A 13,118-nucleotide genomic window follows, 5' to 3' on the forward strand; every position below is an offset into this window, starting at 1 on the left:
CTTCAGCCACAGCCCCAACGCACACACAGAAACATACTCGACGCACAAGCGCACACATTCACTCACACAACCTACAAAACAGTGGCTCTGTTCCAAAATGTCACAAACCCATTTTGAGAGGAAAAAGGCTGAAGATTACCATTCAACATTTTTACTACACAGAGAATCCAGTTGCTTAGAAAATGTTGATAAACCAGGTCTGTTGTCTCTTTTAGGATAGTTTCAGATTTTTTCAGCGTTCTCTTAATAAAAAATTCACATGCCCATATATATAATGAAAGAGTTATTGGCTACTAATCATTTCTCCTGTTCATTCTGGCCCTAAAGAAATCTGTTCCTGGCGTGACTCCAGTATTGGAGTTGTTTAATTTTACTGTCTTATTCTGTAAAATAATAATAAAATAAATGAAATGTAAAGTTCATAAGAGGCTGAAGCTACTAAGAAGGAATTTTGCCTACACTGGAGTCACGGCCAGAATGAGTACAGCAACTAATAATTCTTCAAATATACAAGCCATCATGTGAATATTGTTAAGGAATCTTGAAAAATTAGCTAATTTTTGAGTATTGTACCATTTTTGGTTCATTTCTCTCAAATGCTGGATGTTTCATTTTGGAACAATATATGTCTTTACACACAAATAACACATTTCATTCACACAAGCTACAGGTGTACGCCTCTACATGCACTGCTAACTCACCCACATTCACACAAAGCCCACAAATATGGCTGCAATAGTGAATGTGACCATTCATGCATCCACTCGCATTCACAATGAACTTGGGGGAAAAAAAAAGTTTGTGCTGCACAGGTTTAGAGCTTCTACCCTAAACATAATGAGATGCCTCTGAAAATGTTGCAGTATGAATTCTATCTTGGCCACTATTCTTCCCATATTCTTGGTGGTGAGCCTGCCCCTGGCCTCCATCCTCTCCTCTTTCTCTCTCACTCTCCTCCCTCTTTCCCTGCATCCTCACCTGTGTGTATTCAGCACATCCGGCCAGGCTGCTTATGAAGCCACACACGTCCTCCACACTCCACTTGCTGATGTCCTCCACAGGGTTTGCTGTGGCTGAGTCCTCCCCATCCATGAAAAGACCTCCCACAGAGCCTGAGAGAGCAGCAGTGGGTGAAAATGATGTGTCAATGTAAACACAGGGTACAAAGCTGCTATTAAGACAGACGATCTAGACTCTGTTTCGCGTTTTAAGTGATGCAGAAATCAGAAAATTGCAAGCTTAGAGACACTTCTGTTGACATGAAGTATTTTTTCCCAAAGGTATTAAATTTACAGTGATATAAAAGAGAAAACCAACAGCTTGTCACACAGGGTGGAACCAGTGAATATTTGGTATTGCTTCATATGTAAATCAATTAAACTATTAACTAACTAATTTGTGTGTCATTCCTGTTGTGTAGCTGCTAGAGGTGGGAATCTGTATAGTCATAAAATAAAGTTAGCTTAAGGTAGTTTTGTGTTTGCAGAAAGTGTAACAATTGTTCTGTTTGCAGTTATTATGTATATAGACAAGTGGTGTGTGTATGTACTGTATGTATGTGAACAAACAACCCCCTCCTCCCTCAGGTCTGCCCACGTGGCTGTTCTGCTGGTGGTGTGTGTAAGGGTCACACTGGGGTCAGGGGCAGGGCCCCTAACAGGGAGAGGTCTCCACACTAGAGACACGCACACAGAGAGTGACGCTAATGGGTTTCACATGTCGGCTTTCAACCTTTGTGTGTGTGTGTGTGTGTGTGTATGTCTGAGTCTCTTACCCGTGTGAAAGTAAGGGTTGGCGTAGGGGAATCCAAAGGGGAACGACTGGGCGTGAAGAGCAGGCAGTGGTGGCATAAACCCAGGTGGCAGGTGGTACTTGACATCAGCCTTGCCTAGTCCAGGGGTGAAGAGGTGGCGACTGGGTGACTCCGTACCTGCTGAGCTACAAGGGGCGCTCAGCCTGCCTGAGCTCTCTCCAGTCTCCTTGGCACCATCACACACTCCCTTGGTGCCAGTCTCTTTAGCCCCATCTCTCTCCCTGTCCCTGGGTTTACTAGTGGACTTGGCACCGATACCCTCCTGCCTCTCCGTGCACATTTCTGCCTCACTGTCTGAGTCCTTCATCTCCTCATCCTGTACCTCCCTGTCTCCCTCTCTTCCTCTGTCCTCTCTTCCTCCTGTGTGATCCCCAGCACGGAGCTGTATCTGGGGGCCTCTGCGGGGGGCCTTCCTGGATTCAGCATCTGGCCCAGCAGTGGAGCTCTGTGCCTGGGTGTCTTTGGGTGTGGAGGACGCCCCTGGTTGATGCTGGTGGTGGTTGAGGGTTAGGAGGGGCGCGGCGGCTCCATGGCGAAGCACCAGCATCGCATTTGAACGGCGGGCCAGTTCCTCGCGGAGAGGGTGGCCCTCTGGGATGTCATGGAGGTTGCGCAGGGCTGGATGGTCTGGGGGCAGGCCGGGAGGTAGAGCTCCCAGAGGGTCGGAGCCCAGAAGACGCTGCTGCTGTTGCTGCTGTCGCTGGTGCAGACTTTCTAACTCCTTCTGTCTCAGCAGCTCTGCCGACATCTCAAGTCTGAGGAAATACACAAAAATCTTAAGATCCAGGCCAAATGTTTAAACTTTAAACTTATTTAAAATTTGAAGCTTCTATATGACAACAAACCTAAATCACAAAAACTAACTTTTAGCTGTCATATTTATCGTAATACATGGCAATCAAAATCCCTATTAACATCCCGTAACATTACAACACACAGACACACACACCTGGCCAGATTCTGCTTCCTCAACATCTCCTGTTGCCGAGCAAAGATCTCAGCTTGAGCTGGTTGGAGGAAACCATACCCTGTGATAAAAACAGCGAGAAAACACCTGTTAGCAAAAATGTTTAATGCTCCAAATATTAGAAATAGTGGAGAAACTGCATAAGTCTAACAACAAACATAGTAAAGAGTGACTTAAGTTACCAAAAGGTTCTCTGCAAAAACACAAGTCTACATGCCTTGTCTGTTTACTGTAATATCCTGCAGCTACAACGCTGTTTTGAAACATAATCTTTTGGTTTGAAACAAAGCCATGGAACATTTCCTTCAAGTCAGTGCAAATGTGAAAATTATTTAATTTTCTGTAACCTAGTTTTAAGTATTTAGGCTCAGCATTACTCACCAGGGGCCTGGCAAAGAGCAGAGGGCATGCCCAGGAAAGGAGGCCGCAGGTGAGGTCCTAAGGCGATGTGAGGGGCAGTTGGAGGGGACAGTAAGGGCGGAGGGTGGGACAGCTCTCTGTGGACACAAATGTAAAAAGACAACAATGAGCTGAAATTACTGGATAAGTTACAATGACAAGAGCGTTAAGCGTGGAGGTATGTATAATGCATGACGGTTAAATGAATAGTTGTAATAATGATGTGTTTTTCTCTTCTCAATATGTCTCAGCTCCCATCTTTGTGAATGTGTGCACACTGCCACACCAATGTATGCAGTGTATTTTTATCGGTGGAGCTCCAGAGGCCCCCGTTGTCGCCCCAGTGCCTCATCAGTCTTGTCACGCCGCAACAAGCGCCGCTGGCCATTGCTGTACCCTGGACTGCAGCCTTTCCCTTTCCCCTGCCGCCTCACACACACACACACAAACACACACACACACAGATACATATACACAGAAAGACACGTAACACACAACTCGAGACCCACACACATAATGAGGGCTGAATGCACAATGCCAGTGTGTCATGCTCCGACAGCTGGGGCGGCCCCTGTGTCTTGACCGGGGCCACGGGCTGAAGGACCTTCTAATTAACACTCATCCCTCCTCTCTTCTCTCCCTTTTTTTTTTACACCCATCTCCCTGTTTCCCTCCCTCTCTCTCTCTCTCTCTTGCTCTCTAGGCTGTATTGAAGCCAGTGAAAAGATGGAGCATCCCCGCAACCTCGGCTTCTGAAAAGGCCTCTCCATTATTGGCTTCGTCTTTTGTCCTCCTTGAGGGGGAAAGGCGCCTCTCACCTTTTCTCCCTCTCTCTCTCTCCGTCTCTTGTTGTGTCTTACCCATCTTTTTTCCTCCTCTTTTACTCCTGCCTCTCTACTTTTCTATGACCTCTAAAAATCTGTCTTCTTTCCCTCCACTTCTATTTCTTTCACCCCTACGAATTTTCTCTCCCCTCTTCATCACTCCATCTCATCCCAGCCTTGTCTTGCCTCTTTATATTTCATTCAGTTTCTCTCTCCTGCTACTTTTTCTCATTGTAATGTTTCTCTCACTTTATCCCTCTCTCTTTTCATGCACATCTTCATGGGTAGAGGGGTCTTGGAGTGGATGATGATGCTCTCTGGCCTCAGCTGTTTCCAGGGCCTTTCTGGGCTCTCTCTTTCTCTCTCCTCCCCAACACCTCTCCCTCCTCTCCTCTTCCCCGCTCCTGTCTCTCGTCTTTACCTCCCCTCTGAGCCCTGCTATCACACCAATCACAGCTCAGCTGTGTGTATGTGTGTGAGACTGCGGCCGCACAAAAGCATACATGGGAAACAAGCTGAGGAAAACAACAAAATCAAAACCAACACTGGGACGCATGCAACCGCAAATATTGTTTTGCAACCGTGTTCAAATTAGCTAGCGCCTGCATGTCTCCCGCCTCACTAAATGGTGAGGGGAAAAGGAGAGAGGGAGAGGGATTGCAAAGAGGGAGGGCACGCATACAAGAGCGGGGAGATGAGATTGGAGGGAGGGGGTGGCTGGAGCCAGCACTGAGAGGGTGGCGGTGGGGGTAAGGGGGAGTGAAAACCATTCATCGATCGCCTCCGCCGCTGAAATGTTAATGCTAATCGTATAACCGCTCTCTCCGGCGGTGCCTCGCACTCCAGTGGCAGCTCCAATTAATCTTGGGTGAGGGCTGCGGCGCGTGACCCCCAGAGCCGCGAGCCGGGGCCCTGCTAGCCGCTGCTTATGTAATTACACCGCCCAGTGTGTAATCACCTGGCCTAATCCCTCGGGGCTAGCAATTAGCCCTGCGACGCGCAGTTCCACAAGGCTACGCTAAGGCGCCCGCGAAAAAAAAAATCCTCCCTCTTCCACCCCCGCCGCCACGGCTCCCGCATGCCAAACGCCCATCACACACCGCCGCCGCCGCCTCCCCCAACTCCCCTTTCTGATATTCCCTCTCTTTCTTCCCTCTCCTTACGCCGCCTACCCTCGCCTGGCGTTAGCCCGCAGATGAATAACGGTCAATTAAAGCTGCATGACTGGGGCTGCCAGGCGTCTGCGCCACCATAATTAGGCCTAATCACGGGGAGTGAGAGAGACTGAGGGAGAGAGAGAGAGAGACTGAGGGAGAGAGAGAGAAAGAGTGTGTGTCTGACACTCCCCTTCACTCCCTTCCTCCATCTCTCCCTCTCTTCCTCCTTTTATAGGAGGCAATTTTGAGGGAGGAGTGGCAGACATTAGTCGTTTTGCTCTGGGGCTGTGTGTGTGTGTGTGTGTGTGTGTGGTTTTCTTCTTTCTCTATCTGTGCATTTTGTTGGCAAACCACTAACATGCTATAAAAAGACGAGGCAAAAAACACTCACCTAGTTTTTGCATGAGTCTGAAAATTCACACATGCAAGGTGGGTTTCTAATCACACAAAACTATACCATTGGAGTGTTGCTCTGCCTCTCTCCCTCTGTCTCCCTCTCTCTTCCTCTGTCTCTCCGCCTGCAGTGAGGCCAGGGGCTCCTGGGGAATTCACTGGTGTGTGACGACCTGTCAGAGTGGCGACAGCGGTCCCGTCCCACAGCAGTCCAGGCAGTGTGTGTGTGTGTGTGCTTGCGTGCGTGTAAGTGTGTGTATATGTGTGCGCGCGCGCGCGTGTGTGTGTGTGTGTGACAGGGCTGCCCTTAATGACGGGAGCGTGGGGGGATTAGGAGCGCCGCGCGGCCGCCTTCGGCTCCTTCTCCGCAGGAACACATTTACACAGGAAGCTCATTAAAATGGATGAGGCTCCCTCCGCGCTCGTTCTCTCTCTCTCTCTCTCTCTCTCTCTCCATCTCGCTCGCTCTCTCCGTCCCTCCCTCACCTTATCTCACAGTCTCTCGATCTCCTCGCTCCCTATTTTGGTTCATCTATCTCTCCGTCATTTCGTCCTCTTGCCATCTCTTCTCCTCATCCCCGTTTTAAGCTCCCATGTTTTCCCACCCCCCACCCCCCTTCTCTTTACTTTTCTCATCCCTCCCCTATTTGCCTTGCAGATGCTTGGTGAGCTTAGTGCCATTTAAGGCCAGACAAATGGAGCGCCAGGCTCTAAGCCCATCGAGCGGCCCTAATGATTTGTTTTTAACAATGGGCCCTAATGGGCCCCAGATAATCAATGATGAGGGGTCGATGGAAAGGTGAGCCATGGAGAGAGTTAGAGAGGGGGAGAGCTTCCGTCTCTAACTCACTTCCTCAGTCTCGGCTTTTCATTCTATCTCTGTTTTTTTTTTTTTTTTAACTCCCCAATTATCTTGATTTTAATTTTCTCTTCACTTTGCACTTACTCCACTCTCACATCTCCTTTTAATTTTCTTCCCCTCTCTCTCTCTCTTTTTGCCAGGTTCTGTATATTTTATGGGGAGTGGGCACAGTCTGACATTAAGACACACATAGGCCTACACTCAATGGCCAAAAGTATGAGGACACAACACTCTTGTGACATTGCACAAGCCCACATTGCTGTAAACCACAACAGCACTACTTGGGTTGGGTGATATAGCCTGCCTGTCATACAGTCTGCAACTCAGTTCATCCTAAAGGTGTTGGAAGGGGTCATGTTCTTCCACACCAAACTGGGAAATCCATTTCTTTATGGAGCTGCGTGGGACCATTGCTATGTTGAAACACTGTTGCTGCAATGTTGGAAGCACACTATTATCTAAAAGAATACTTTATACAGTAGCATTTCCCTTTATAGGATCAGGATGTAATGGACCAAGCTCAAAACATAAAAAACAACCCAGACCAAAAGTAGACAAGCGTCTACATACTTTTGGCCCTGTGGCGAATGTGCACACGAGTAAATGCAGGTGCACCATTATACAGATTTTGCATCGCTCTTTGTCTGTTTGCCCTTTCTTTCTTCTTGCACTCTTTCATTTGGACATTAGTACAATTGATGGAAAGGGCACTTCACCATATTTTCCCCATTAACCCCCCTTTTTTCACTCACTCCAAAAAAACATATTGAGAGTGAAAGGGTTAAAGAGGAGGCAGGGGGGAGGTAGAGGGGGACCGACTGAGGTAGAGATGGATGGATGGAGGGAGGGTGAGGCCTAGTTAACTCTCCCCGGTCCTGTGTGGCTAATTACTCTGTGTGCTGTCGGAGAACAGCCGCGGCTCACTGACTACATTCACACTGCACCACTGGCCACACACACACACACACACACACACACACACACACACACACACACACACACACTCACACACTTACATGCACGCACACACATGCATGAACAAATTAGCAGACATATTCACACAAACAAACCCAAATTCAATCCGCACAGATGAGCACGCATGCAGACGGCCAGCTTGAAAAATGGAACAAACAAACACAAACGAACAGGCAGCCCCCCCCCTTGCCTCGCCTCAACACACACATACACACACACAATATATGTACACCCCCGTAGCCTACCAGAGCTGCACCACACAGCGCCTGGCCGCTCTGCTTCCTGCTTATATCCCCACCCTTACCCCTCGCCACCCCCCTCTCTGTCTCTCTCTCTCTCTCACACACACACACACACACAAACACACACCTCCCCAACCCCCGCACCCGCCCCACACCGCCGGCCCATTATCGATCCCCCGCCTCTCCCCGCGCCACATAAATAATCGACAAGCAATTACCCGCCCACTCCCGCTGCCCCTGGCTTTGTTTGGGAGGCGCAGGGGCCAGCGCTGGGGGGGAGGAGGAGGGGGGAGGAAGAGCCGGGGATGCAGGCGTGCAGCTCCACAGTGGTAGCCAAGAGGTTATTGCATCCTTAGTTTAGCCATGTATGTGGAGACGCACATACATTCACTCACACACACACACACACATACACACACACACACACACAAACGTTCACTGCAGCACACCGAAAAAGCCAAAACTGAGATCAGAACGGGAGGAAGAATGGAAAGAAAAGTGCAGCTGATTAGCTCCTACAACTCCTTCTCCCACTTACAAGCATTTTTTTTTAACATTTTTCCTCCATTGTTAACTCTACATGCGATCACATCAGCTGGGGCCTGTAACACAGTTTACATGTGTGTGTGGAGATGTGGGTGTTGGGGCTTTATTAATGATGAATAACACTGGTATTGCAAGCAGGGCATGGTTGCAGTTTCAATAGCTAGCTGTGGCAGTGCTAACACAGAAATCTGGCAAGTATCGCGTTCCCATCTTTTTCTTACCTGTCGGTGTAATGCGCGTCCCGGTGCTGTGGCAGGCCCTGCTTGCGTCTCTGGCTGGATGAGGAGGAGCTGCCCGCTGAGGGCAGGTGAGCTTCTAAGGCCACTGGGTTCCTCACGGCCGCAGCCAACGCCTCCTGACGAGCACGCAGCATGTCTGAATGTGGAGCGAGGGGGCGGAGGAGGGAAAGCACAGAGAAGGGAGAGAGATGGGAAGATAAGAGTTGACAAGGCAAGATGATGAAGGATTAATAGTTGAGGAAAAGAGGGAAGACAAGAGGGACTCAGAGGGGGGAAAAAGCAAAGGGGAGGCAAGAGAGCAGGGAGGAGAAAAACAAATTTAGCATCCAGCTCCTTGTGTTGACACCAAGATACTAAAAGAAATTCAGTTTTGTGTGGAAAATTTTAGATAGAAAATCCAACTGACTAGACATTTCACCAGCTTATAGTTGATGGCTTCTGTTAAGTGTGTTATACATTAGCTGTAAGTGTAAAAAATAACAGTTTTTTGGGCAAAGTAGAAGAAGTGAAGCATACTTTAAAAGTAGTTTATTGTCCTGTAGTGATGGATCTGAGGGTTAAGTATGCAGATAGTTCATAAAAACAGCAATAAGTCATTTTAAAAATCCCACTTGGCTCATTCCACATTAATACTGAAAATGATTGTGATGCATTTTCTAATCCCCATGTTACAGAAATATATATGAGCACACAGGAGCATGTAAACACACTCACACTGGAGAAAGATAAACCAAGCAGACATTTGGCAGAGGTGTATGAAATTAGCACATAGCGTTCAAATCCATCTGCCACATTTTTGAACTGAGCTGACCAGTTTCAAGCAAATGTGAGGTGACAAAAAGGTGGATTTGGAAAAACGAAAAGGTTCTAAAGATGCCATGAAAAATTATGGCGCGTGTGATAATGTTTTCAAAACAAGTAATGGTTACTGATGAATAATACCAGTGTGTTGCTGTACGATCGAGTGAGCAAAAAGCAACTTCACACCATCAGGTGCTGGGCTTCTTCTTTTTTTTTTTTTTTTTTTTTTTTTTTTTTACTCTTTCCCACCTTCACCACCATCATCACACCTTTTCCCTCAATCTCTGCCTGCCCTCCTCTCTCCACCTCCTGCCCTCTGCCGCTCGCCTCATTCCATCTCTTTCTTCGCTCTCCCCCTCTCTCCCGGCGACCCCCGGTTTTCTCTCGCCCTCGTAGGAGAAGAGGCCTCATCATTATCAGCGAGGCCAGGCCACACCAGGAGACATGGCTTCTAATGAGAGAAAAATCCATCCTGCTCTCTCTCTCTCCTCCCTCTTTCTCTCTCTGCCTCAATCTATCTATCCTCTCTCTCCGCTCTTCTCCGTCTCCTCCCCCTCCACCTCCCCCACTTTTTTAATTAGACAGATCCCTCGGGAGCTAGGGGCCATTTCCGCCGCCGGTACGGGTGTGATGTGTGTCTGTGTGATTTAGGTGCTTGCGTGTGTGTGGCTGACTGTGTGTTGCTGTGTTAGTATGAATGTGTGTGTGTGTGTGTGTGAGTGCTAAAGCAGTTGAGCGGGCGCCGGGGTGGGGGGTGGAAGGAGGGGGGGTGAAGCGACAGATATTAATGCGGCCTAGCTCCGGTGTATCGATCTGTTTGCTGCGCCAGGCCGCAGGGGACTCGGCTGGCGGCAGACAAGAGTGTGTGTGTGTGTGTGTGTGTGTGTAAAGGGGGGGTGGGGGTGGGGTAAGGGGGGAGGGGGAGGGAGGGTGTGAGAGATAAGGGAAGGATCAGAGGGAACTGGAGCCCAAGAGTGCACACACAAACACATGCATACACACAGTCTGTTGTGCACTTGCATACATGGTGTAGGGGTGACAGGGTGGAGGATTTGACCTCTAATAGTTTACTGTGGTCACAATCCCACCTCACCAATTATTTTGTATGACTGGCTCACTTAAAGCAGGCACTCCAGTGATTTAGTGTTGTACCTCCATAAAGTTTGGAGACTTCCAAGAGACTTTTTTTTTTTTTTTTTTTTTTTTTTAATGGTCAATCAATGCTGCAGGATCCGAGATATCCTGACTATATTGCAGCCAAAACAGCCTAACTTTTGGCTTCAGACCTCAATTAGGGTCGAGCTCCAAAAACACTGGATCTTAAACTACCCATAATGCCTCTCAGTAGTGTTTTTGACTTGACCCCCTTCTCTGCTTGGTAAACACACCGTCTTTCGAACTCCACACACCCAGTCTGTAAGACAGTTACTTTGGGTTAAAAACTTCTGGTCTCCGAGCTGAGATTACTTAACCAATGTCACTTGAGCAATTTTCTTGGACATAGCTGCTTTTTAGACTCTGTGTCTCTGGAGCCACGGCGAAGTTTAAACAACTGTTTCCACAGGCTGAGTAGTGCTCCCTCTGATTGGTAAACTGCCTTTGACCAAGGCCATAACCAGGAATTTAAAAATACTGAGGTCATAAGTCCAAATTCCACCCACAGGACCCCACCCACTTCAGCCACAAATTAAAAGAATTCATAAATTTCACATTTTATAAATTCCATCTTAAAATGGATACACTCCTTAATGCTTTCTTTACATTGCTCAGTGGAGAATACTAAATAATGTCAATTTTAATTAATTTTTTGTCTAAAATCAGTTAAAGATATTTAATCAAAAGAGGCTTAAAAAAATCTAAGATGTGAGTCAATGGTGACTACAGCCCTGGCTTTGATATGTTAAATTGGTGGACTTTAAACCCAAACAATACAAGTTGTATAACACTCAAGAAATTCTGCATTTATTTTGATCATTTCTCTGTCTGGTATTTCTTCCAGTTCTCCTCTTCTTCTGATGTCTCTTTATCAAGTCCACGTTTGTAAAGCCTGATTTCGACATAGGTTCCATATTTTGCTCTCCCCTCTCTCTCTAATTCTCTTTCATCATGTGAACTGAGAGGAGCAGGGTCACCTGGGGCTCTACCCTTCAGTGTGTGTGTGTGTGTGTGTGTGTACAGACTAGGTACTCAGAATTTCCCCCTCTGAAAGTCTTCTTGTTGCAGCTGCTAGAACACAAGGGGAGAGTCCCTCTGACTGCAAATTAGAGTCCTGATTGAGGACACCCCCCCAAACACACACACACACACACACACACACACACACAGAGACACCCTCTCCTTCGCAAGAGTTATTTTGGGAGGTCCCAGTTTACCACTCGGACCCATCCTGCTTATCCCTCCTTTGTGCCATCCCATTTTTTTCCCTGCCATCAATCGTGGAGTTGGGCCTAAATCCCCTCGGTTAAGCCAGGTTTTCCTCGGCGTGAGAATGCGGAGAAGCACTGCGCTGATGCAGCTTGGCCGGCCTCGTGATGGATTTGGTGGACTGGCAGGTACACAAAAGCCGACATCCATCTGCTAAAGCACACCATACACCAGAAAATTAAGTATCTTTTCAGGAAGAGGTATTCAACCAGTATCATAGGCTTAGCTAGAAGTAAAGTTGTGGCGTGTTTGTCACACTCAGTGTGTTTGACTGACTGTACTTTGACCAATCACACACTGGAGTTATCCAGCTCTTTGGGATGATAATAAAGAGATGTTGTTTACAGCTTCATGTTTCATATCAGACTAAACTGCAGGAGACAAAACAGAGGAACGCCTCTTCCACCCCAACCCTCCCTTCACTTTCATCTGGATCTCTACCCCCACCTTTCTTTTTCTTTTCTCACTCCTTTCATCATATGAAGAGGGAGGGAAAGCCCTCCTGGCCATTTCTACAACCCCGCCACCCCTCCACCTCCCAATTTCAGCCCCTCCTCCCCTTCCCAACTCTTCTTTTGCCCATCAGGTCCAGAGAGAGCCTCTCAAACAACACCTTGCACCTACACATTCACACTCACTCTCACACACACACAGAGTTCCTCCTCACCCCCACCTCTTTCACGCACACACACACTTTCATTTTCTGTGCCCTACACTTCAAACACATGAAAGGATGCTCTGCGGGGACCAAGGCTAAAGGGAGAGTTGGAGGTGGGGGTAAGGAAAAGAGGAGGAGGAGGAGGAGGAGGGGGTATAAAAGCAGTGCTTGAGAGGGAGATGTATAGGAAAGATGGCGGTGATGGTGGTGCTGGTGGTGGAGGAGAAGGGGGTCACAGGGGCCCCCATTGGAGACCAGGTCAATGTCAAGGGTCTCTCGCTGAAGCAATTCTCAGTCAGCCCCTCAAGAGACAAAACAGCTCTGCCGCCCCCACAGACTGAGAGTGTCGGTTTCTTAACAAGGTCCGACTGTTAATTGGAGAAAGGGAGGATGCAGCAGTAGCGCTGTAATAAGTTTTCTACATACACTTGTAAACTGTCAGTGGGAAAGATGGGGGAAGTTGCCAGGTGTGGAAGAAAAGGAATATTAGCAACACCAAAGGCTTGGCTGTCAGGGAGCATTGGCAAAGCATGTGACGCCCGTGGCTCATCATCCGCTTAGAGGATCTGACACGCACAAACGCAACAGTGGATGCAAACGCACACGTCGCTAGAAGGAAATCTTACCGTGAAGTTGTGTTTTAAATGGTAGTTGTATTTAAGCGTGTGACCTGGGAATCATTAATAAACCGTAAACTTGGATGTATGCTTTTTTTTTTTCACAATTCCTTGCTCTGGGAGAAGTTATTTATTCACTCTTCTCTCGTCTCTAGTTCCTCCCTCATTTCCTTTGACCATTTCTCTCCACGGATTTTATTT

The 13,118-nt window shown here is 47.8% G+C and overlaps 1 protein-coding gene across 5 annotated transcripts in view; it reads right to left on the reverse strand.

The window, feature by feature from the left end:
* The window catches only part of samd11 (sterile alpha motif domain containing 11), an 82,772-nt gene that overhangs the window by 2,236 nt on the left and 67,418 nt on the right, over positions 1–13,118 (reverse strand). For all 5 annotated transcript variants that reach the window (XM_051071182.1, XM_018665993.1, XM_018665992.1 and 2 more), the window contains 5 exons: positions 8,400–8,553; positions 3,162–3,277; positions 2,763–2,841; positions 1,775–2,568; positions 979–1,112 (listed from right to left, as the gene is read on the reverse strand). In XM_051071182.1, coding sequence (XP_050927139.1) covers positions 979–1,112; positions 1,775–2,568; positions 2,763–2,841; positions 3,162–3,277; positions 8,400–8,553 — 1,277 coding nt within the window. The remainder of the gene's footprint in view (positions 1–978; positions 1,113–1,774; positions 2,569–2,762; positions 2,842–3,161; positions 3,278–8,399; positions 8,554–13,118) is intronic.

The sequence above is a fragment of the Lates calcarifer genome, linkage group LG6, assembly GCF_001640805.2.
Source record: "Lates calcarifer isolate ASB-BC8 linkage group LG6, TLL_Latcal_v3, whole genome shotgun sequence".
Lineage (NCBI taxonomy): Eukaryota > Metazoa > Chordata > Actinopteri > Centropomidae > Lates > Lates calcarifer.